The 26683-nt window shown below is 42.0% G+C and overlaps 2 protein-coding genes across 8 annotated transcripts in view; both read left to right on the forward strand.

Annotated features, from left to right (window-relative positions):
• The window catches only part of LOC143923396 (uncharacterized), a 60757-nt gene extending 53896 nt beyond the window's left edge, over window positions 1–6861 (forward strand). For both annotated transcript variants that reach the window (XM_077447053.1, XM_077447052.1), the window contains 4 exons: window positions 1723–1911; window positions 3430–3479; window positions 3569–3848; window positions 6318–6861. In XM_077447053.1, the coding sequence (XP_077303179.1) occupies window positions 1723–1911; window positions 3430–3479; window positions 3569–3848; window positions 6318–6595 (797 nt within the window). In that variant the 3' untranslated portion in view covers window positions 6596–6861. The remainder of the gene's footprint in view (window positions 1–1722; window positions 1912–3429; window positions 3480–3568; window positions 3849–6317) is intronic.
• Window positions 1–26683, forward strand: part of LOC143923394 (uncharacterized) — a 372703-nt gene that overhangs the window by 294781 nt on the left and 51239 nt on the right. The gene's annotated exons all lie outside the window — the stretch shown is intronic.

Here is a 26683-nt window from a genome sequence, read left to right on the forward strand (position 1 = left end):
GACAGGTCCAGGTATTTGTCACAAATGTGTCCCCCAACTCCATCATCTCTGCTGTTTATTTTTCTGAGTTCTGTGGCAATCCTGTTTGGCCATTGGGTGGCCACTGATAATGTATCTCCTGCACACACACATAGGAGTTACATTGTTCCTGGCACCTGGAATGAGCCAAAAAGGTGCAGTGCAGGACACTTATGCCACACACGGTATACAGATCATAACAAATTACTAGGGTAAAGAGGAAGACGTTTTTTTTGGCAGAAGTAACTTGGAGATCTTTCATCTGCTAAAAATCTCTACCACCTATCATTTTATTTTATATTTAGGCTACACACTCACTTGCGTTTTTAAAAAAAACGGGCTACAAAGCTATTACCAACACCAGGAAAAAAGCAGCGTTAAAAAAAAAATGATTTTTTTGCGCTTTGCATTGGCATCAATGCCCGTTTAGCCATGCTAGCTTTCAGCCGCATTTCTCTGTCTCTATTCAAAATCAATGATTCTCTATGGGATCCCACTGATTTGAATAGAAGACACATCAAGATGATCCAACTTGTGGTGCGACTTGTGTGCTGAGAATCTTGAAGGGGAACCCCAACACAATTTTGTGTGAGGTCCCCTCCCCCCAAGATCCATACCAGACCTTTATCCACATGCCCTCAACATGGGGGGGGGGTGGTGCTTTGGGGCAGGGGGGGGCCCTGTGCCCCCCTACCCCAAAGCACCTTGCCCCCATGTTGATGAGGACAAGGGCCTCTTCCCGACAACCCTTGCCCGGTGGTTGTCAGGGTTTGTGGGTGGAGACTTATCGTGACCTGGAAACCCCCTTTAACAAGGAGCCCCCCAGATCACTGCCCGGTGTCGGTACTAGCTTTGCAGCTTGTTTTTTTTTTAAATGCCCATAGGTATGTAGCCTTAGCTCTTGTACACACGGTCGGAGAATCCGTCGTAATGTGTCCTATCGGACCGTGTTGTCGGATAATCCGACTGTGTGTGGTATGCATCGAACTGATTCCATCGGAATATCCGTCGGACCCAATTTTCCAACTTGTTGGAAATATTTTCCGACCAACTGGTTCGATTGGACATACTCCGATCATGTTTAGAGAATTTTGATCGGACCAAGTGCCACGCATGTTCAGATCAAATTCCTACATCAAAGCTATTGGCTACTAGCCTGAACGTAGTCCCATCATAACGAAATTACGTCATCACGTTCTGAATGATCGGATTTTTCGATAACTTAGTCCGACCGTGTGTATGCAACAGTTTCGGACAAGATCCGACGGGCAAAATCTGACGGACAAGATCCGACGGATTTGGTTGTCGAAATCTCCGACCGTGTGTACAGGGGCTAATAGTTTAATTCTGCTTTCAAACTTACTTGAATGGTTGCATTGTTGGTGTACAGAACCACCCTAGCAATGTAGTTTCCTGCTCATGTGATTGGATCATTGCTCTTCTCAGCAATTTTTCTTTTAAAAGCTAAAGCTGATTATGTGACTATAACAGGAAGCTCCTCCCATTTAGTGCACGGGATGCAGGAATTGGCTGCAGGTGGTCATAAGTCTGTGGGATCTACATGGCACATTAGCTGAGTGAGGTTTACTAACATATTCGTTTGCATGTACCAATAGATGTCACTGATCAGAGGAAGACTGTTCCTCAACAATCCTTTGATGAAATCTGCCCATTATTAGTTATTGATCTCTTCCTTGTACACAGGAAAGGACAATGTGATTGTGCTGATTGATGATCTGCAAAGTGTTGCAGATAAAAAATGGGTGATGTGGATCAAGTCCAAGATCGAAAAATGGGCTGGTGATCTCCTCTATATAACTCCGGAAGAAAAATACAACCAAGAGCGACTGGTTCAAGGACTAAAGAGCCTAAAGCTGTTCCGACAACCTCCAGGTAATCTTCCTCAACTCTCTTTATCCAGAACTATAGGAATATGCTGGTTTATTTTATCATTGTGGAGTTTGGAGTCAGAAGTTGACTATTACTGTACATTCAGAGGAGATGACAACAGGAGAGCCAAATCTAAAGAATTCCTTTTAAAATGAGTGGTTTTGGTTTATTTAAGTTAACAGTTGATGTAGAATATAGATAGATATTTGGTAGATCATAAGCTCAATAATAACATGCAATGCCAAACTGCAGTTTCCAAAGCGAGCAAAGTCCTTTCCTGTATTAAGAGAGGTATGGACTCCAGAGAGAGAGATATCATTTTGCCCCCCTGTACAAATCATTAGTAAGACCTCATCTGGAATATGCAGTTCAGTTTTGGGCACCAGTTCTCAAAAAGGATATCGGGGAACTGGAGAAAGTGCAGAGAAGGGCAACCAAACTGATAAGAGGCATGGAGGAGCTCAGCTATGAGGAAAGATTAGAGGAACTGAATTTATTCTCTCTTGATAAGAGGAGATTAAGGGGGGATATGATCTCCATGTATAAATATATAAGGGGTCCATATAGTGAACTTGGTGTCGAGTTATTCACTTTACAGTCAACAAAGAGGACAAGGGGGCACTCTTTACGTCTAGAGGAAAAGAGATTTCATCTCCAATTACGGAAAGGTTTCTTCACAGTAAGCCCTTGTACACACGGTCGGAGAATCCGTCGGAATGTGTCCTATCGGACCGTGTTGGCGGATAATCCGACTGTGTGTGGTATGCATCGGACTGATTCCGTCGGAATATCCGTTGGACCCAATTTTCCAACATGTTGGAAATATTTCCCGACCAACTGGTTCGATCGGACATACTCCGATCATGTGTAGAGAATTTTGATCAAACCAAGTGCCACGCATGCTCAGATCAAATTCCTACATCAAAGCTATTGGCTACTAGCCTGAACGTAGTCCCATCGTAACGAAATTACTTCATCACGTTCTGAATGATCAGATTTTTCGACAACTTAGTCCGACCGTGTGTATGCAACAGTTTCGGACAAGATCCGACGGACAAAATCCGCCGGGCAAAATCCGACGGATTTGGTTGTCGAAATCTCCGACCATGTGTACAGGGGCTAAGAGCTGTGAAAATGTGGAATAGACTCCCTGCAGAGGTGGTTATGGCCAGCTCCGTAGATTGCTTTAAGAAAGGCCTGGATTATTTCCTAAGTGTACATAATATAACTGGGTACATTTATAGGTAAAGTTGATCCGGGGAAAATCCGATTGCCTCTCGGGGGATCAGGAGGGAATTTTTTCCCCTGCTTTAGCAAATTGGATCATGCTCTGCTGGGGTTTTTTGCCTTCCTCTGGATCAACTGTGGGTATAGAATTGGGTATATGGGCTGGTATGATATTATTATATATATTATTTTTTTTTTGTGGTTGAACTGGATAGACTTTTCAACCTGTCTAACTATGTAACTATAAGAATTGTATTGTGGTCAGAACTATGAATGTATTTCTATATTTTCCAGAATATCGTACAAGAACAGACCCCGTTCCACATAAATTGGGAAAATCAAATGTGAGTAAATGGACAGCAATACCTCAGTGTACTAACATTCTACATTTTGTGGTTTTGTATTTTATAAATTTATATTTTTTTCTTCTCAGACAATATCGGCTCCAGCTAGTTCTGTCATTGGCATCTTCTCCCGTTCTGAGAAGTCCAAGTGTAGCTGGTTGGAGAGACTGCTGTCATCTAAAGAATTTGGAAACCACCAAGTCGTATTTCATCAGATTTCTCCTGGCAATTTGAAGGAATTTCAATCGCTGGTATCACTTTGTAAATTTGGGATCCTGTATCACTGCATGGGTCGGGGGTACCAATATCTCACAGATCAGAAGACTTCTTTGTATGATGAAGAGCTGCTATACTTGTCGACTAGAATTGGTAAGAATCCAGGTTAAGATGTAATTACCCTATGGTTCAATAACACTTGCTTATTTTCTTAATAAGAAGGAAGGGTCTCCTGCAAGATAAGTCTTCTCCCAATGTATCGTTTGCTATATATACTGTATTTTTCCTAGCTGGAAGATCATTTAGAGTTAAGGCTACACATGTACAGTGCCTTGAAAAAGTATTCACACCCTTTGACATTTTTCCCATTTTGTCACGTTACAACCAAAACTTAAATGTATTTTATTGGGATTTTATGTGATAAATCAACACAAAGTAGCACATAATTGTGAAGTGGAAGGAAAATGATAGATTGTTTTCAAAATGTTTACAAATAAATATGTGAAAAGTGTGTGTGTGTGTGTGTGTGGGGGGGGGGGGCATTTGTATTGAGCCCCCTTTACTCTGATACCTTCAGAAGTCACCTAATTAGTAAATAGAGTCCACCTGTGTGTAATTTAATCTCAGTATAAATGCAGCTGTTATGTGAAGCCATCATAGGTTTGTTAGAGAACCTTAGAGAATAAACAGCATCATGAAGGCCAAGGAACACACCAGAGAGGTCAGGGATAAAGCTGCGGAGAAGTATAAAGCAGGGTTAGGTTATAAATAAATCTCCAAAGCTTTCAACATCTCACGGAGCTCTGTTCAATCCATCATCCGAAGATGGAAAGAGTATGGCACAACTGCAAACCTACCAAGATATGGCCGTCCACCTAAACTGACCGGCCGGGCAAGGAGAGCATTCATCAGAGAAGAGCCAAGAGGTCCATGGTAACTCTGGAGGAGCTGCAGAGATCCACAGCTCAGGTGGGAGAATCTGTCCACAGGACAACTATTAGTCGTGCTCTCCACAAATCTGACCTTTATGGAAGAGTGGTAAATAGAAAGCCATTGTTAAAAGAGAGCCATAATAAGTCCTGTTTGCAGTTGGCAAGAAGCAATGTTGGGGGGGGAGGACACAGCAAACATATGGAAGAAGGTGCCCTGGTCAGAGGAGGCCAAAATTTAACTTTTTGGCTTTAAACCAAAACGCTATGTGTGGTGGAAAACAAACACAGCACATGACCCTGAACACACCATCCCCACCGTGAAACATGGTGGTGGCAGCATCATGTTGTGGGGATGCTTTTCTTCAGCAGGGACAGGGAAGCTGCTCAGAGTTGATGGGAGGATGGATGGAGACAAATACAGGGCAAAACTTGTTAGAGTCTGCAAAAGACTTGAGACCGGGGCGGAAGTTCACCTTCCAGCAGGATAACGACCCAAAACATACAGCAAGAGCTACAATGGAATGGTTTAGATCAAAACATATTCATGTGTTAGAATGGCCCAGTCAAAGTCCAGACCTAAATCCAATTGAGAATCTGTGGCAAGACTTGAAAATTGCTGTTCAGACGCTCTCCATCCAATCTGACAGAGCTTGAGCTACTGTATTTATCGGCGTATAACATGCACCCCAAATTTAGGAGGGAATTTAAAAGAAAAAAAACATTTAGGAGGGAAGTTTAAGGAAATAACTTACATTTAAATGCCCATCAATGCAGCCTTATCAGTGTAATTTGCAGCCTTGCATTGCAGCCTTGTCAGTGTGTTTGCCGTTTAAAAATGGCGCTGCCAAAATACAGAACGGATGTCCTGTGTATCTCGGCGGCTCTTGGTAGTTCTCGGTGGCTTTCGGGTATTTTCAGCCGCACTCGGCTGTTCTCAGCTATTTTCGGCCGTTCTCGGCTGCTTTCGGCTTTCCGAAAGCCGCCAAGAACGACTGAGTGTGGCCAAAAATAGCCGAGAATGGCCAAAGATAGTCGAGAACAGCCGAGTGCGGCCGAAAATACCCGGAAGCCGCAGAGAACGGCAGAAAGAGGTAGCAACAGCAGGGGATCGGCATATAACAGGCACTCCCGATTTCCCCCTGATTTTAGGGGGAAAAAAGTGCGTGTTATACACCGATAAATATGGTATTTTGCAAAGAAGAATGGGTAAAAATGTCACTGGTAGAGACATCCCCAAAAAGACTTGCAGCTGTAATTGCATCGAAAGGCGGTTCTACAAAGTATTGACTCAGGGGGGTCGCCATACAAATATACACCACACTTTTCACATATTTATTTGTAAAATATATTTGAAAACCATTTATCATTTTCCTTCCACTTCACAATTATGTGCCACTTTGTGTTGGTCTATCACATAAAATCCCAATAAAATACAATTATGTTTTTTGACTGTAACATGGCAAAATGTGGGAAATTTCAAGAGGTATGAATACCTTTTCAAGGCCCTGTACCTGTATTAGCTGGGTAATCAATAACCCCTTTTTGCCTTCTAATACTTTAGAAAAATGTAATTAGGTTTTCTGCGCTGACTTTATTTAGAGACCGTGATTCTACAATGACAGGATTAATTGAATTTATAAATCTTCCAATTATTTCCTGAGAGTAATGTCACCACTTGTGATTGTTTCAGGTAAAAGCAGAGTGATTGTGGTGATAGATGAAGTGGGCAACAGCGACAAGGAGGCAAAATCCTGGACTGTGGAGTCTCAGCCCAGTCTGGGGATGTTGGCTAGAGACGTTCTACTCTTCACTAAATCAGATAATATACTTCAACAGAAGCGCAACCGAAGTATGCATGTAGACAGGAGACTGAGCACTGTTTACGAGAAACTTAACACATTTAAGGAAATTCTAAAGGAAGGAATGACTTCTGCTTCATTTTCAAATTCAAAAGAAGATTTGGTATAACTCCACCTCAGTATTCTTTATAATATCAAGTTGTTTGTTTGTTTAATCATTTCTCTGCTGATATCACTCTACGTGGCAGAAGGCTTTTGGTATGGAGAACATGATCTCCTTGGACAGCTACCATCACCCCAGGAGACCAATGGGTTCATACACTGTCCAGATGTCCATGCCAGCAACCCAATGGAATTAGTTACACCTCTTTCAAGAGACAGTAGAGCTGAAAAATAAGTCTACAGCCTTGTAAAAAAAAAACTTTTTTCATTGAACTTACCTAGTATTACTTTTCTCAAGGAAACTTAATGTGATTGTAGCCGTATTAGTGCAATTGTGACAGAGAAAATTGAGTACTGTCCGTGATACTTTTTTTATTTGCACTAACATACAATTTTTCAGGACAAGCTTTCGGGTATGTCCCCTTCTTCAAGGTCCAAGCAGTACTGATTTACAAATTTTTAAGCAGAATGTAAAAACAAAAAAAAAAAAAAGCACCTCTGAGGGAAAGAAGAGAAAAAAAAAAAAAAAGAACAACAAAAAAAAAACACATACAAATCAATGGCAATAAAGATAAGAGAAGAGTTAGTGAGATAAGACAGAGGGAGAGCTATGGAATGGAGGGGGGGTTGCTAGTCACAGAGGGGGTTGTAAAACTTTAGTATAATGAGTAAGGAAACCTAGATCTAAATTCAGGCCATTATTTTTGGTGTCAAAAAGAATTATCATTCTTAGTTCAAAGGTTTTCCTTTCCTGGATAGTTCTGAAATTCCCTTTAAGAACTAAAACATTGAGGTCTTCTATAGTGTGGTCCGGTTGTGAGAAGTGATGTCCCACAGGTGTACATAAACTGTCTTCTTTATGTTCCTTGATGGTATGTCTGTGTAAATTCATCCTCGTTTGCAACTTCTGTCCTGTTTCACCAACATAAGATCCTTTGCTGCACCTTATGCATGCAGCAAAGGATCTTATGTTGGTGAAACAGGACAGAAGTTGCAAACGAGGATGACTTTACACAGACATACCATCAAGGAACATAAAGAAGACAGTTTATGTACACCTGTGGGACATCACTTCTCACAACCGGACCACACTATAGAAGACCTCAATGTTTTAGTTCTTAAAGGGAATTTCAGAAATATCCAGGAAAGGAAAACCTTTGAACTAAGAATGATAATTCTTTTTGACACCAAATATAATGGCCTGAATTTAGATATAGGTTTCCTTACTCATTATACTAAAGTTTTACAACCCCCTCTGTGAGTAGCAACCCCCCTCCATTCCATAGCTCTCCCTCTGTCTTATCTCACTAACTCTTCTCTTATCTTTATTGCCATTGATTTGTATGTGTTTTTTTTTTGTTGTTCTTTTTTTTTTCTCTTCTTTCCCTCAGAGGTGTTTTTTTTTTTTGTTTTTACATTCTGCTTAAAAATTTGTAAATCAGTACTGCTTGGACCTTGAAGAAGGGGACATACCCGAAAGCTTGTCCTGAAAAATTGTATGTTAGTGCAAATAAAAAAAGTATCACGGACAGTACTCAATTTTCTCTTTTCTCAAGGAACAATTTGTCTTTTGCTCAATATTCTTAAAACTGTATCAGCCCAAAGTCAGTTCTTTCAGTAGGTTTCATGTCATGCCTCATTAAATACAGGTTGGGCAAACCATTTTTGTGTATCCGTTACAAAGTTTCTTACCTGGAGATTCTGGCCAGTAGCAGCACTTCTTGTTGCTGTCTGACAACGCTGAGCCGCTGCCTCATAATTAGCAGCAGTGTTGTCAGGCTGACCTGTGCATTCCTCCAATTGGCTGTTGGGCTGCCTGTCTGAAAGACATGATAGGCAGTCCAACAGCCAACTCAAGGAGCTTGCAGGGTATGCCAACAATGTTTAAATAGTCCATAGATATCCAATAAAATCTAGAAGACATCTCTCCAACGTGTGCACACTGACAACTAGCCGCTTCTCCACAAATATTATTTTTAAGCATAATGAATATACTGTCCTTCCTTGTTCTATAATGGGCTTAACATATGGTAAACACGACTGACCAAATAAAATACACAAAAGAGTGAATTCATCTTGGTCTACTTTGCTTTCTAATAAAAAAGACTACGAAGCTACCCCTGCTTGTAGGAGAGGATAATTGTCTATGGTCATATGGGTGCCATCATATTTAGAAGTCTAATGCCTTGTACACACAATAGGATTTTCCGACAACAAAACCATGGCTTTTTTTCCAAAGGATGTTGGCTCACACTTGTCTTGCATACACACGGTCACACAATTGTTGTTGGAAATTCTGAACGTCAAGAATGCGGTGACGTACAACATGTACAACGAGCCCAGAAAAATGAAGTTCAATAGCCAGTGCGGCTCTTCTGCTTGATTCTGAGTATACATGGACTTTTGTGCGTCGGACTTGTGCACACACGCTTGGAATTTCCGACAACAAGTTTTGTTGTCGGAAAATTATAGAACCTGCTCTCAAACATTTGTTGGCAGAAATTCCGACAACAAATGTTCTTTGGAGCATACACACGGTCTGACTTTCCGACAGCAATCTCACATTCAACGTTTGTTGTCAGAAAATCCTATTGTGTGTACAGGGCAAAACTATGGGTATTTAGCTGAGATATTGGGGAATTTCAGTTGTACTATTTCAATTTTCTCAGCATATTGCACCACATTGGGATTTTTATTTTTTTCAGCCTTTGTAATAGGGAAACATCCTACATACCCTTGTGCTTTTTCTTTAGTTTCAACTAACTTTATTGACACGGTTGCATTTCCACTCTTACATCATTACTCCCAACAGACATGGTTCCTCCACTGACACATTTTGCCCTCAAGGGCTTTTGCCCTCAAGGGCTTAATCAAAGAAATGTGGGTGTCAAAAGAAGTCATGATTTATTAAAGGTATTATATGGAAGTGCTGGCCTTAGGAAGAGAAGAGAAAAAAGATTGTTTGCATTATAGTATTTAGGGGGATGTTACATAGTACATAGTTAGGTTGAAAAAGACAGAAGTTCATCCAGTTCAACCAAAAAATAAAATAAAATACAATCACATATACACAATCCTATACCCACAGTTGATCCAGAGGAAGACAAAAAACCCCAGCAAAGCATGATCAAATTTACTACATCAGGGGAAAAATTCCATCTACCGAGCTGGCCAGAACTACCGCTGGAGGGAGTCTATTCCACATTTTTACAACTCTTACTGTGAAGAAACCTTTCCGTATTTGGAGATGAAATCTTTTTTCCTGTAGACGTAAAGAGTGCCCCCTTGTCCTCTGTGATGACGTTAAAGTGAACAACTCAACACCAAGTTGACTATATGGACCACTTAGGTAATTGTACATGGTGTTCATATCCCCCTTAATATCCTCTTCTGAATAAATTCATTTCCTCTAATCTTTCCTCATAGCTGAGCTCCTCCATACCTCTTATCAGTTTGGTTGCCCTTCTCTGCACTTTCTCCAGTTCCCAAATATCCTTTTTGAGAACCGGTGCCCAAAACTGAACTGCATATGTTCATCTCTACCCTCTATAGAAACATGTAAATATTACCTTTTTTTTAGACGCTGAGCTAGCCTATATGTCAACAAGAGTATAAGGTAGCACCCCAAACAAAATTGATAGATTTCAGATTTTGGCACGTGCGTCTTGTATTTTAGAAGTTCTGGAGGATCCATTCTTTTTTATTTAGATTGGACTTTCACCACTTGTAGCTCTGTTGCCTAATTTGTGTGGCGCCCCCTCTAAAGATAATAATAATAATAATAACGATTTATATAGCGCCAACAGTTTACGCAGTGCTTTACAATGTATAGGGGGGACAACAATTACAGTGCAATACAAAAGGTACAGGAGGGCCCGGCTCATAGAGCTTACATTCTAAAGGGAGGGGATGGTGGTACAAAAGGTAATAGCTGCAGAGAATGATTTGATGGGGGTGGTAAAGATCCCCAACTCCTTGTAACTCTAAGCCCTAGTACACACGGTCAGACATTCCGACAGAAAATGTCCGATCGGACCGTGTTGTCGGATAATCCGACCTTGTGTCGGCTCCATCGGACTGTTTGCGTCGGACTATCCGACCGACAAAGTTTTAGAGCTGGGCTATAAAACTTTCCGACAACATGATCCGATCGGACTTTGTCCGATTGTGTGTAGAGAATTCCGATCGTACAAAGTGCCACGCATGTTCAGATCAAATTCCTAGACCAAAGCTATTGGCTACTAGCCTGAACGTAGTCCCGCCGTAACGAAATAAAGCCATCACATTATGTACGATCGGATTTTCTGACAACTTTGTCTGACCGTGTGTATGCAACACCAGTTTTGGACAAAATCCGTCAGACAAAATCCGACGGATTTTGTTGTTGGAATTTCCGACCGTGTGTACAAGGGCTTACCCGCAACCTCAGTCTAGGAGAGAGTGGAAGGAACCAATAAGGTTGTCTTCTGGTTACAGAGCACTCCGGTTGGTCAGAGAGACTATATGACACACCAGTATGCTAAACAAACTATTTTACTGGCTTCTGCCTCTCTATGTTGTTGCATGAGACTTTACCTTTAGGACTGATGAGAAGATTCTACCAGCTCAGCTCAGCACAGAGTTATCAACATTGCTTCCTCTAGGGATAATGCCCTCAAACATTGTCTTGTTTATAGAACACAGGGATGTGTATACAGTTGTCATAGGATGAATCACAGAAGAGCTGGCACATCTGCCAACACCCTACAATGCCATGCTAATTTGAGCAGAAATGTGCACAGACATTGTGTGAGGTTACTCATGGCTGCAAGCTTCCTGACCCTACTGACTCTACTGCTGTCTGATTACCCAAGAATGACCTTGGCATGTTCTTCTGATTCTACCGCTGCCTGATCTCCTGTGTATGACCCCGGCTTGTTATTGATTATGCTTCTTCCTGTGCTTGTTCTGATTTAGGAACTCTGCGGGAACCATTTGTTTATTTATAAAGTTTTTTTGCTCAAAATAGAATTGGGCTTTTACTTCTGGTAGTAGCTCCACTGCCTAATTTGTGTAGAGTCCCCTCCTAAAGATCCTCATGATCCCAACTTATTAACAACCTCAGTTTAGGATATAATGGATTTTGGATAAAGGGATTATGGGTGGAGGGGAACAATTTAGTGACACACAATAATGAGTTGTGAAAAAAAAAAGCTAAAGTCATGGAGAAATCACAACTATTGTATATGCACTATATTGTCAAAAGTATTGGGACACCTGCCTTTACACACACATGAACTTTAATGACATCCCAGTCTTAGTTCGTAGTGTTCAATATTGAGTTGGCCCACCCAGCTATAAAAGGTTCAACTGCTGTCCACAAGGTTTAGGAATGTATCTATGGGAATGATTGACCATTCTTCCAGAAGTACATTTTTAAGAGAATGGGCTCACACTCTATGTTCTAATTCAACCCAAAGGTGTTCTATCGGGTTGAGGTCAGGATTGTGCAGGCCAATCAAGTTTCTACAACCACAAACTCGCACACCCATGCCTTTATGGACCTTGCTTTGTGCATTGGTACACAGTCATGTTAGAACAGAAAGGAGCCATCCCCAAACTGTTCCCACAAAGTTGGAAACATTAAATTGTCCAAAATGTCTTGGTATGGTGACATCTTAAGGGTTCCCTTCACTGAAACTAAGGGGCCAAGCCTAACCCCTGAAGAACAACCCCTACACCATAATCTTCCCTCCACCAAATGATTTGGACCAGTGCAGAAAGCAAGGTCCATAAAGACATAGATGAGTGGGTTTGGGGTGGAGTAACTTTACTGGCCTGCACAAAGTCCTGACCTCAACCCGACAGAACACCTTTGGGGTGAATTTGAGCTGAGGCGGCGAGCCAGGCCTTCTCGTCCAACAGCAGTGACCTCACAAACAAATTAATTTCTGGAAGAATGGTGAAACATTCCCATAGATACACTCCTAAACCTTGTGGACAGCCACCCCAGAAGAGTTGCACCTGCAATGGGTGGGCCAACTCAATATTGAACCTTTGGACTAAGACTGGGATGCCATTAAAGTTCATATGCGTGTAAAGGCAGGTGTCACAATACTTTTGACAATATAGCATATCAACGACATTATATATATATATATATATATATATATATATATATATATATATATATATATATATATATATATATATATATATTGTGAAAGAGTCTGAGCTAACGGCAGACAAGTTGGTGAATGGGAGATACATGAAGTGTCATCCAGAATAAGGATTGGACAATAATGGAAACCTGGTGAGGGAAACTGGTAAGTCTCTATTTAAAGTGGGAGTCCACCGGGGCTCTGCGTTTTTTTTTTTTTTTTTAAAAGCCAGCAGCTACAAATACTGCAGTTGCTGACTTTTAAAATAGTGACACTTACCTGTCCAGCGCGTCCGCGATGTCGGCACCCGAAGCCGATCTCTAGGTTGTCTGTCGGGTCCTGCCGCCGCCATCTTGGGTATGGGAATCAGGAAGTGGAGCCTTTCAGCTTCATTTCCCGGTTCCCTACTGCACATGCGCGAATCGCGCTGCGCAATAAGGACGCTCCCCGCTGCCTCTGGGATCTGTGTGTTTCCCAGCAGGCAGCGGGGCACTTGCGGGAAGGGGCGGGCACTTGCGGAAAGGGGCGTAAGTTACGTCCCTTTCCGCAGAGAGCTATCCCGGAAGTGGGTGCAGTTACCTGGATTATCCAGGTAACTGCACACCCCTCCCCCCTGAAAGGTGCCGATTGTGGCACCGGAGGGGGGGAGGGTTCCGATGAGCGGAAGGTCCACTTTAGGGTGGACCTCCGCTTTAAGGGGCAGATCGTAAACTTTTTTCTGCTGAGCCTGGAGTTTGAGCTGTGGAAAAGAATGGGTGGGGGGCCTAGCTGACCTGGTCCACCTTCCAGGATACCAGGCTCCTTATGGAAGGGCTGGGAGGCTTCACATGAAGAGACGGGGCTAAGAACTTTAAAGTCTGTGGATATTTAACTGGCAGACCATGTTTTTATGCACTTGGAGGATTCACCTATCTGAGTGAACAATCATGGACTTTGAAGCAATTTCTGAAGCAATCAGGACTTTTATTTTTATTTTTTGGTTCTAATGCTGAAATGAAGCATCTTCTCTGCTGATCTGGTACCAAAAAATAAACATGGGGCAAGTCATCAGAGATTGTGGATATGTTGCCTTTCTGCTGCAGAGCTTCCATCAAATTGCACCTATACCTATCTGATTAACCACTTCAGCCTCCAAAAGTGTTACCTCATTTATGACCAGACCATTTTTTGTGATATGACAATGAGTTATGTTAAGTGACAATTGCGCGGTCGTGCGATGCTGTACCCAAATAAAATTTGTGTCCTTTTTTTTCCACAAATGAAACTTTCTTTTGGTGGTATTTGATCACCACTGTGGTTTTTATTTTTTTTTGTGCTATAAAAGAAAAAATAAGATTTTTCACTTTCTGCTATAAAACATATCCAATTAAAAAACTGGAAAAAAAAAAATTCTTCATCAGTTTATGCCAATATGTATTCTGCTACACATTTTTGGTAAAAAATCCCAATAAGTGTATATTGATTGGTTTTGTAAGTTATCGTGTCTACAAACTATGGGATATTTTTTTTGGAATTTTTATTTCGTTTTATTTTTTTACTAGTAATGACGGCAATCAGCGTTTTTTTTAGCGGGACTGCGATGTTACGTGAGGCTTCTCACTCTGCAAAGGGAATTTTGCCTTCTGTTGGTGAATGATGGGAAATTTCACTTTGCAAAGAACACTCAGTCACATACAAGGAAAAAAAGCCATAGGGAAGTCCCCGTGTGTCTGAGGGGGGTGGGGTCACCCGGGAATGCCACCATGTGGCCCCGCCCTCAGTTATAAAAGAACTGTCACCTGCGAGGATGCATCATACAGCGGGTGCCTCCCATGGAGGCGGGCCGGTCGTGGCTTTGTTTTATTTTTCAGTCCATTGGCAGAACGAGAGAAGATGAATGGACTTTGTGGGACATTTTTATTTTTTTATTTTTCAATAAAGGACTTGTCCAAAGTTATGTCTTGTCTTTTGTACCATTTTGACACTTTTTTGTGAAATGGTAAGGGTGCATTTGTACCCCGTTACTATTTTTCACACGGGGGGAGGTCGGGATCTGGGGGTCCCCTTGTCAAAGGGGGCTTCCAGATTCTGATAAGCCCACCGCCTGCAGACCCCCACAACCACCGGGCAAGGGATGTGGGGATGAGGCCCTTGTCCCCATCAACATGGGGACAAGGTGCTTTGGGGGGGCTACCCCAAAGCACCCTCCCCATGTTGAGAGCATGTGGCCCGGGACGGTTCAGGGGGTTTCCTGTGGCCTGCCAGGTTGCATGTTCGGATAAGGGTCTGGTATGGATTTTTGGGGGGACCCTCATGCCTTTTTTTTAAATTTTGGCACAGGGTTCCCCTTAATACCCATACCAGATCTGAAGGGCCTGGTAATGGACTGGGGGAATCCTATGCCGTTTTTTCAATGACTTTTATCTGTATTGCAGGGGACCAATAATTCATTATAGTCTCGAGTACTTTTAAATGACTTTTTTACCTTTAGAAATGTCATTTTGTGCAGGGACTGTTCTGAACACGGGAAACATGCACCACTTTACAGGCATACTATAGACACCCTCCAGGTACGAAATCTAAAGGAATATTTCACATTTATTGTTTCACTTTAAGCATTATTAAAATCACTGCTCCTGAAAAAATGGCCGTTTTTAAAACTTTTTTTTGCATTGATACATGTCTCCTGGGGCAGGACCCGGGTCCCCAAACACTTTTCATGACAATAACTTGCATATAAGCCTTTAAATGATCACTTTTTTTCATGTTAATGTCCCATAGACTTTAATAGTGTTCCGGTGGCTTTGGAATTTTCCCTCGAACACAGCATATTGTTCGGTGTTCTACTGTAGCGGGGTCTCTTTAAGGACTATAAAACTACTGTTCCCAGAACCCCGCTGGTTCCCAGGATGTTTTGAGTTATGCCCCAGAGACTTATGGGGGAGGAAATATAAGGAGGGGGAGAGGCCTAGTTCGCTCTCTTTGGACACCCCCCTCTCTTCAAGCAAGAGGAGATCTGTGCTGAACTGCTGAGGCACAAGGCCTGAAGCCTGGGCCTTGTGCTCTTTTCCAAAGAGCTCTCTGCCAGCCTAGTTGCACCTGAGAGACATTTTCTCATTCCTTGCTGCAGTACACCAGAAGGATTGAAGACTCGGAGGTCGGTGGATTCCTGTTCCTAGACGAAAACGCAGAGAAACCGGATTTGGACTTGTCCGGGTGGTGAGAGCTGTTTAAAGACAGATGCTTTATCTTCATTATTATTCGTTTGGATTACAAAGTTGTTCTTCAAGTGCACCACCGAAAGATTGCTAGCGAATATTGTTTTACTGGACTTCCATCTAGATCAGTCAGGCCTGACTGCATAGGTAGAGAGTGCTGGGTGTTAGTTTACCCATGCGGGGAAGTAGCTGAAAAAGGGCAGCACTAGAGTTGCATAGAAATACTTTATTATGCTGACTACTCTGTTTATCTTTATTACTGGTTACTGCAGGGACCTGTTTAGGTGTTGCAATCCAAATGTTTGATTCATGTTATTCCTTTTATAAAAACAATAAGTAAAGTCAGTTATATACTTTCAAGGATTGTCTATGAGCTTGAGTTATCCACCCACGCACACACACATATTTAGAGTATAAGTGATTTAATGTGTATTGCTAGATACTAACTGTGCCAAAGTGGGTAGTGCAGATTGCCGGGGGGTTGGCGGAGCTGTGCTCAGGACCCAAACCAAACTTGCGGCCCTCTTAAGTGAGGGTATCGCTATATGTAGAAAACCCGAACAACCAAAGTTCGGCCCAAACTTATGCTCAGGCCGAACCGTTTGCTCAACCTTACTTCTGATGTCAATGTGAAGTATGCATGGTGTATCTTTCATCAGCTGCATTCAGTTTCCTTGGCCGACCACTGTGTCTACAGACCTCAATGTTGAACATTTCTTTGTACTTCTTCAATAGAGCTTGCACAGCACATCTTGAAACCCCAGTCTGCTTTGAAATCTTTGCCTGGGAGAGACCTTGCTGATGCAGAATAAATACCTTGGGTCTTGTTGCTGTGCTCTTGCCATGGTGTATAACCTGTCACATAATACTGTCTTCTACAACCTCACCTTAGTAGCAGAGTTTGGCTGTTCCTCACCCAGTTTGCATTTAGATAAAAAAAACTTTAAGGCTTTAGAACCACTTTAAAATTCTTGAACTTTTTCGTTTTTTTCTAGAATGGTGGCTATTAAAGTGATTGTAAAGGCTTGAGGTTTTTCCCTTCACACATTCTATGCGTGAAAGGTAAAAAACCTTCTGTAGAAGCCCCCCCAGCCCCCCCCAATACCTATCTGAGATCCCCTCGATCCAGCAATGTCCACGGGAGCCTTTGATCTTTGGGAACTCACACTCCTGATTGTTTTTTGGCAGTAGCAGGAGCCATTGGCTCCCACTGTTGTCAATCACAGCCAATGAGCCAATCAGGAGAAGGAGGGGGTAGGGCCTAGCCATGGCTCCATGTGTAAATGGACACACAGAGCTGTGGATCAGAAGTGCGCCTTCTTGGGTGCCCCCAGAGCAAGCTGTTTGCTATGGGGGCACCAGGCAAGAGGGAGGGGCCAGGAGCACTGGCATGGGACCCAAGAAGTGGAGGATCCAGGCTGCTTTGTGCAAAATCATTGCACAGAACAGGTAAGTATAACATGTTTGTTATTTCAGAAAAAAAGACCCTGAACCTTTAGTGTCACTTTAAATACAACCAAATGAAAGCTCTATCTGTCTCAACAAAATGATATAAAATTCATTTGGGTACATGGTGGCATGACAGAGTAATTCTCAATGAAACTATCACAGTGGTAAAAAATTGAAAAATGGCTTGACAATTAGGAGGGATTGCAGGGTGGTACTCAAGTGGTTAATGACTGTACTGTTCCCTTTTTATTACTCAATGCTTTACTTTCAAAAGGTTTTTATTTGTTACAGAATAAAGTCCAAACAATAGACAGCGACAACATGTCTCATTTATACATGAAAAACGTGGTAAACATGTTATAAAATACAGGCAAACAGTATAACCGGTATGACCGGTGAGGTCAGATCGAGGACTGTATGGTAGCTGTGTTGTTAAAAAAAAAAAATACAAGAAAAATCATCTATGTCTGGTACGGACTGACATGACTATTAGGAGTTATAAGAAAGAGAGAAACGGGTCGCCGCCTAGAACCCCCGGCACCCCAAATGGGATCACACTGTGTCGGGGTAGGCTGGTGCCCACAAATTATAAATATAAAAAGAGATAAATAAAGGGAAATTGTCTATCTCGTACCAGAGCACTTCTGATCTGCCAGCTTATCAGCCCATGAGATGATCTGCAGCTCCTCTGCTGGGTGGAGCAAACCTTTACAGATACTTATATACCTTTCCGGACTAACCTTAGTCCAAAGTATAGATACCGAGAGGAAATGTGAGAACAAAAGGCAAGAAAAGAAAAAGAATGAGAAAGAGGGGGGAGACAGAGAGGGGGTAGGGGTGGGAAGAGCGTCACTGCTCAGACCGGGTTCAATAAGAGAAGTTCATACATATGGAAAGTTGGTTAGGCCCATTAATCGGGCCCAGGGCTCCCAGGTGGCTATGAATCTATCAGATGTGTCCTCCAGCAGACTGGCCAGCCTCTCCTGAGACATAATACACAATGCTTTTATTTTCATCTATAAAAAAGTATCTTTTTCATTTTTTTTATATTGATTACACAGTCCTTATTTATTCAAAACATTTATTCTAATATCTACAGTCCTGATGAGTCTTCATAAACCCTGAATGCAATGTACTTTTTATTACATTTCAATAATGTTTTACATTGTTTTTCTTTTTACATGTATACATCATTAAAAAACATGTAGGTTTAATAATAAAACATGTTCAAGTTATTAAAAAATAAAACAGCACCAAAGGTCACACAATTCAACCCAGGGAAGAAGAAGGAAGAACATTTCAAGAAAATGAGCTGAGTTTGTAAAAAAGGACAATAAAATATTACAAAGTACAGCAATACTTGCAGTGCAAACTTTAGAAGGGAATGCATGTATGTTAATACCTGCAGAAAAGCCTGGACACAAATGTGCAAAGGTTGGGTACAAGGAACAGTCACTTATCCTATATAGACTATACATATGTGACTAAGATAAAAAGCTGTGGTCACAAATGTGAACTGGAGAGAGGTGTCACCTTTTTCCATATTCTGGAAGGTTTGAAGAGCGGTGTCATGTCAGGAAGAGAGGTATGATTGCTCTGCATTTATCACTGACACTGAGTGACATGACAATAATGCTACTTATATGATTTAGAAACTATCATTTAACTATTATTTAATTATTTATTGATTGCTCTGTGCATAGGCAGGGCTGATTTATGACACATTTTTTTTTTAAAAGTACATGGAATAATATAGAGAACTAGGCAATGGCTAGTACGGAATGTTAGTATGCATCGTGATAAAGAGTAAACACTTAACTCATTTGTTAAACACCTTACAATGCTACCATTGGGAGCCTTGATATCATTTATTGTCTCTTGATGTATGCTTTCTGTACACCTTTATTCACCATACAGATGGCTTGCGGGCTTTAAATTATTTCCGATCTAAGAATGAAAATATGATTCTGCTGCATTCACAATTTATCTCTACCGATACATGTTTTGCCTTTAAATATAATTATTTTCAATTCCTGGAAAGTTTCTATGTATAGAGATTAGGCACGGCTATGGGCACTGGGCATTGGAGCAGAATGCGTGCCCATAGTTGTGCCTAATCTCTGTACATGGAAACAGTCAGTGGTGGCTGGTGGTCAAGATTTTGGAGGGGGCAGCAGGCAGACCTGACCTCCTCACTTGCACTAGCACCCCTATTCCCCATGGCTCTCGATCGATCCACTATATACACTCCCCCCACCCCATCCCGGTGCTCAATAAGCCACAATCCTCTCACACTAACACCACCACCCCCCCCCCACACGCATGATCCATGGCTTTACCTTACTGCGGAAGAGGTACGGGGAGGAGGATGAAGTGGTGATGCTCTGCTGAATCCAGGGTAGGGCTCCTCAGTAATACTGCTGCTGCCAGGGCCATTGCTTCTCCTCTGGGCTGAACAGGAGGCGGGTCTTAAGACTCCTGGCTAATCGGGTCTCAGGACCGGCTTCCTGATTGGCCAGGAGGAAAAGCAGGAAGGCATTAGCGAATTATAATTTGCTAATGTCACACAAGTGGGTGGGCTCAGGGGGCAGTGCTCTGCACCCCAAGCCCACAGTTTTTTTAAGCCAATTAAAGGCTTTAGCTCTAATCACATGCTTAAGCAAAAAAAAAAAACAATTGGAATCCATGCATCCGGCACCCTGCATGTAGATTAGGGGTGGGCGCATGGATAGGGGGGTGGTGCCCCTACTCCCCTAATGGAGGGGCAACCAATGCTCCCAGTTATCCCAATTTATTAATGGCATACTGAGAAACACATTATATCTGGTCTGGCAATCCCTTTTTGAAACATTTAATGTTCTTTAGTTATACTGATGAAAAAAGAAAAAAAGGAACAGTGCACTGTGATCGCCGCATTAGCACTGCAGTTGTCCCACCACATTGCACTGGACACCAGCTGCTGCGGGGTCTGCCGGCAGGAGGCTTATCAGAATCTGGAAGTCCCCTTTAAGGGGACCCCTAGAGCCCCCCCCATGTGAATGGGTATCGGGCACATTGTACCCCAACACATTCACGAAAAAAAAGTGTCAAAATGGTAAAAATTACAGTAGACAGTTTGGAACAAGTCCTTTATTCAAAAAGAATGTGTCCCACGATGTAACTCCATCTTCAATCACCGTGCCTGACGGATCGAGAAAAAAAATTAAAAAACGGAAAAAACTCAATGACAGCTGTTATATATTTGAGGGCAGGGCCACCCGGTGATATAAATGGGTGACCCGCCCCCTCTGACGTTATGAGACGTCACATGATGTCAGAAGGGGATGGGGTTCCCCTTAATGTCCATACCAGACCTGAAGGGTCTGGTATGGATTTTGGGGGGACTCCCATGCAATTTTCTTTTTAATTTCTTTTTCATTTTGGAACAGAATTCCTCTTAATATCCATACCAGACCCAAAGGGCCTGTTAATGGACTATATGAATAAAATATGTAGCGCTATCTGCTATTAATTAATTACCACACTAACCTACCTTGTGAATATATAAATAAATAAATATATGTAAAATAATGTGCAAAATCCGCAGAATCCAAACATGTGCAAAATATTACTGATAAAGTGACTGTTAGTGCAAAATCACACCTAAAATGTGGTAATCAATCCACATTGGCATAAATATGTGCATAAAGCTCACAAATCAATAAATAAAGTGCAAATAACAAATATAAAAAGTGCATCCAGTCCAAATCAAGTAATCCACAGTGACAAGCAGTGCTGTTCAAGAAGTAAATATCCAGTAGTGAAAAAAGTCCTCAATCCATGCAGTGTCCAAAAAATATATATAGAACTCCACAGTTGTGACAGTCCACCAAACACAGGGTCCTTCAGTGCTCCACCTGTACCAGGACCCTTTGAAAAAGTTATGTGTTTGTGACGCAACGCATCAGGGAGGAGCCAGGTGTTGATTCGTCAACACTACCCAAAAATATGATCTTAAAGTGGAAGTAAACTCCCCTATAGCTTTCAGCCAAGGAAGCTGCCATCTTTGCCTCTGTTTAATCTTCAACTGCTATGGTGCTGCACATGTGATTCGTTATGACAGCAGCCATTGGATGGTTTGATAGTTTGGCTGAGAGCACAACCAATGTGCAGTTAGCATTCTCGGCATGCCTTCTTTTTTTAACTGTTTAAATCGATGGGTTTACTTCCACTTTAAGCTTCATTACTTGTGCCCACATTGGTCAGATCATCAGTATAAATAGCACAATAAATAGGTATTGAGCCGACTCAACTGCCAGAAAGTACGAACAAGTATAGTTCTTAGAGGAGGTCTAGAAGTCGTAGAGGAGAAGCAATGAAAATCATACATGAGGGGTAGGAGGGGTAACAGGAGGAAGGAGAGAAATCCTTGGGGTTCCCAGGGATTGTTTTGACTAGAGAATGTTAAATAGTCAATAAAGAGCAATCAATAACCTTCTGGAGGTAGCGAGTTGTTCACAGGTCCTAGGACTTTGTTACCCAAACATTTAATTTCCCTAATGTACTTACATATCAGTGTCATCAGTAGTATACTGTTCTCTGCCTTTTGTTGCCAGCGGTTTAGACATTAATGGCTGTGTGTTGAGTTATTTTACACTCACTACTTTACATTGTAGCATAGCGTCATTTCTTCAATGTTGTCACATAAAATATTCACAAAAAGGTGAGGGGTGTACTCACTTCTGTGATATATTGTACATGGACTGTATTTGTTTTAGTTTTTATTTTAGCAGTTTTTGAGACTCAATTACAGTAATTCTAAACAATTGCTTTTTATTTTGAAAAAATAACAAACATGTTATACTTACCTGCTCTGTGCAATGGGTTTTGCACAGAGCAGCCCCGATCCCCCTCTTCTCAGGTTCCCCCGCTGGCGCTCCTGCCTCCTCCCCGTCCCCGAGTGCCCCTATAGCAAACAACTTACTATGGGGGCACGTGCTCCCAAGCTGGCTCTGTGTGTCCATGCAACACAATGCCCCCCAAGCCCCCACTCCACTCCCTCCTTACTGGCTGTGATTGACAATTGAATTGAAAACCAATGAGGAGGTGTCTGAGCCAATGAGGAGAGAGAGAGCCTCTGCTCTTGTGCACACCCCTGACGTAAGTACATACAGGGGGGCACAACAACCAACAGCTTTTTTTTACCTTAAAGCGGGAGTAAACCCACAGATGTTTTTTTTTTTTTGTCTACCTGCAAAGGAAAAGGCATAATGAGCTAGTATGCACCGCATACTAGCTCATTATGAAATACTTACCTTAGAATGAGGCCCCGACATCTGGTCCGATCCACGCCAAGGGAGCTGACATGTTCCCTCTGCGTTTCTTCTGGCTATCGCGGCTCCGGCGCTGTGAGTGGCCGGGCCTGCGATATTGTCACTCCCGCGCATGCGCACGGGAGATTTCATCCCGCCCGAGGCCGGCCACTGCCAGGCTTTCAGCCGAGAATCCCCTTGTGCGCATGTGCCGCTGCAGTCAGCGGCGCATACCGAGGGGAATATCTCCTAAACCGTACAGGTTTAGGAGATATTTTTTTTACCTACAGGTAAGCCTTATTATAGGCTTTATTATAGGCTTTCCTGTAGGTAAAAGTAAAAAAAAAAGAGTATACAACCACTTTAATGCATAGAACCAAGCTTTACAACCACTTTAAATCTTTTGTTTGAAAACATCACATTGACAGCTCAGTTTCTTTGCTTCTTTATTACTAACTTGTTTTCCAGAAAGGTTACTAATAAATGGACCATGCAGAGCAATTTCAGACTAATGTTGCGTACACACGATCGGACTTTCCGATGGGAAATGTTGGATGTGAGCTTGTTGGCGGAAAGTCCGACCGTTTGTATGCTCCATTGGACAACTGTTGTTGTACTTTCCGACAACAAATTTTGAGTAGCATGTTCTCTCATTTTCCACCAACAAATGTTTGTTGTCGGATTTTCCGAGCGCGTGTACACAAGTCTGTCGGACAAAAGTCCAAAGTACGAACACACATGCTCGGAAGTCTTGTAAACTAGCGTTCACAATGGAGAATTAACACTCGTGACGCGGCTAATTATGAAATCTGGAAATGCAGTGCACAATTCTCTTCTTCTTTAATGGGATAATAATGAAGCTGCTTTGCTGGTGATACTGATGGAGTTTTTGTAAACAACGTTTCAAAAGTTTTTTTTTTTTCCTAGTGATATCAAGAATAATATTATTATGCCTTTTTTTTTATTTTTTTGGGCAAGGTACCACAACACCATTGTCCCGTAGTTTTTAAGATCAAAGATACAACTATGTTGTCAATTTTACATTGTATTTTATAAAATGTAACTGCCTACTCCCAAACTGTAATTTGAAGTAAAACACAAAGCCAAGTATTATTCTACACAATTGTTTTATTGTGCATTAAAAAAAAAAAAAAAGACATGCTATCTGCCAATAGAACTTAACCAAAAAGTGTATTCTATGCATCCAAAAATATAGAAAATATACCAAATCAAATCATTATTATTCAACCAAAAAATAATGTCAAAGCAATAACTCCAAGGCCAATAATAAATAAGATGTTATCTCCTCCGATTCCGCAACATGTCTGGTTGATGAAAGGCCACTCAGGAACAAACTGAAAAGCGGTAAATGAAAAATGCAAAAAGAAAAGCGCGAATCAACACTCACCAAACTTCTACTATCACGAAATTAGCTGAAAAAAACATGTAGTACGTCACTACGTTCATAATTGTTGGCCAACATTTGTGTGGCCGTGTGTATTCAAGACGAGTTTGAGCCAACAACCTTCGGACAAAAGTCCACAGTTTTGTTGTCGGAAAGTCTGATTGTGCAGGGCATAAGCCCTTGTACACACGGTCGGAGATTCCGTCGGAATGTGTCCTATCGGACTGTTTTGTCGGATATTCCGACTGTGTGTGGTCTCCATTGGACTGTTTCCGTCGGAATGTCCGACGGACCAACTTTTCCAACTTGCCGGAAAAATTTTCCGTCAAAATGCTCCGATCGGACATACTCCGATCATGTGTAGCCTACTCCGATGGACAAAGTGCCACACATGCTCAGATCAAATTCCTAGACCAAAGCTATTGGCTGCTAGCCTGAACATAGTCCCGTCGTAACAAAATAACGTCACCACGTTATGTACAATCAGATTTTCTGACAACTTTGTCCGACCGTGTGTATACAACAGTTTCGGACAAAATCCATCGGACAAAATCCATCAGACAAAATCCAATGGATTTGGTTGGCAGAATGGCAGACCGTATGTACAAGGGCTGAGAGTTAATTTTGTAGCAACAGAAATGCGACAATGGAAGAGATAGAGGGGTAAACCCTTGCTAAATTTCACCATTATACAGAAAATAGCAGTGTTTACCTATCAATAGCATCCGAATCCAATCCAAAAATATTATTTTCACTTATTGAAATGATAAACATGTTGTAAAGCTCTGGTGATAGTTTACAATATATTGGACTATTCAAAGTGCACTATCCATGTGGGTTGATTTACTAAAGGCAAATCCACTTTGCACTACAAGTGCACTTGGAAGTAAAGTCTCTGTAGATCCGAGGAGGACATGCAAGGAAAATAAAAAAACAGCATTTTAGCTTGCACATGATTGGATGATAAAATCAGCAGAGCTTCCCCTCATTTCAGATCTACCCCTTAGATTTAGAGCGACTGCCCTTCCAAGTGCACTTGTAGTGCAAAGTGGATTTGCCTTTCGTAAATAACCCCCCAATGTGTCACTTCAAGCATATCACGCCAAATGTCCAAAGGCTGAATAGGTGTAGCTCACAACAGAACTATTGCATTACATTCTTAATGGGAACCTGCAGCTCAATCATAAGCCAAAGTGCGATTGCTATAATCACAATGGTCCAGGAAATCTTTGTAACAAAATACAACGGTGATCAGTCTATGTTAAGATTATTATTATTATTATACTGGATTCATATAGCCCAAATGCCCCATACACACAGTCGGATTTTCCGATGGAAAAAATGTTCGATCGGATCATGTTGTCGGAAAATCTGACCCTGTGTGGGCTCCATCTGACTTTTTCCGTCTGATTTTCTGACGCACAGAGTTTGAGAGCAGGATCTAAAAATGTTTCCGACAACAAAATACGATCGCATAAATTCCGATCGTTTTGTAGACAATGCCGACGGACAAAGTGCCACGCATGCTCAGAATAAACTAAGAGACTAAAGCTATTGGCTACTGGCCCGTTTATAGTCCCGACGTACGTGTTTGACGTTACCTCGTTCAGAACGATTGGAAATTCCGACAACTTTGTGCGACCGTGTGTATGCATCACAAGTTTGGGCCAAAATCCGTCTGAAAAAATCTGACAGATTTTGTGGTCTGAATGTCCCACCGTGTGTATGGGGCATAGCAGTTTAGACAGCGCTTGCAATACAGTTTAATACAGAAGGAATAGGAAGGCCCTGCATATGGAGCTTTCATTCTAAAGGGAGGGGGTACAAAAGGTAATAAATAGGTGCGGGGGGATGATCTGATGGAGGTGACTCGGGTACAGTTCTTACCTGCTTACCTGCTCTGTGCAGTGGTTTTGCACAGAGCAGCCTTTATCCTCCTCGTCTTGGGTCCCCCAGCCCATGCTCTGGACCCCTCTGCCTTGCTAAGTGCCCCCATAGCAAGCCGCTTGCTGTAGGGGTACTTTGCGTGCTTGCTCCTAAGCCAGTGCTCTGTGTGCATAAGACACAAAGAGCGTGGCTCAGCCCCCCCCCCCCCTCCTGTTCCTGCCTCACTGGCTGTTATTGACAACAGCGGGAGCCAATAGCTCCCCCTGCTGCATCTCAGCCATTCAGGAGGGAGGGACCCGGGAGAGTCTCGGGTCTTGTGCACATCGCTGGATCAAGACCCCGGCTTAGGTAAGTATTGGGGGGGGGGGGGTGAGGGGGGAGCTGCGCACTGAATGTTTTTTATTTTCATGCAAAGGTAAAAAATCTTCAGCCTTTACAACCCTTTTAACTTCACTGGAAGGTGGGCACAGCAGATAATGTTAATTTATGTTTCTTTTTACATGCTCAATAATGAATGTATAAGACTTCCTCCAAAATAATACAATTAAACTTTTTTTTTTTTTTGTCTTACAATCTGTTCGATTTAACCATCTTAGAGCAACATTGTTGGGATCTTCTCAAGATCTTCTAAGGAGGATTACTCCTGGCTGGTGGAACTCCTGACATCAGAATATTTCAGAAAGACAATTCGAGAAGTTAGACCTTGTTACATCTCCAACAATGGAT

The sequence above is a fragment of the Lithobates pipiens genome, unplaced genomic scaffold (assembly GCF_037356315.1).
Source record: "Lithobates pipiens isolate NorthernLeopardFrog02 unplaced genomic scaffold, aLitPip1_a1.2 Scaffold_22, whole genome shotgun sequence".
Taxonomy (NCBI): Eukaryota; Metazoa; Chordata; class Amphibia; order Anura; family Ranidae; genus Lithobates; species Lithobates pipiens.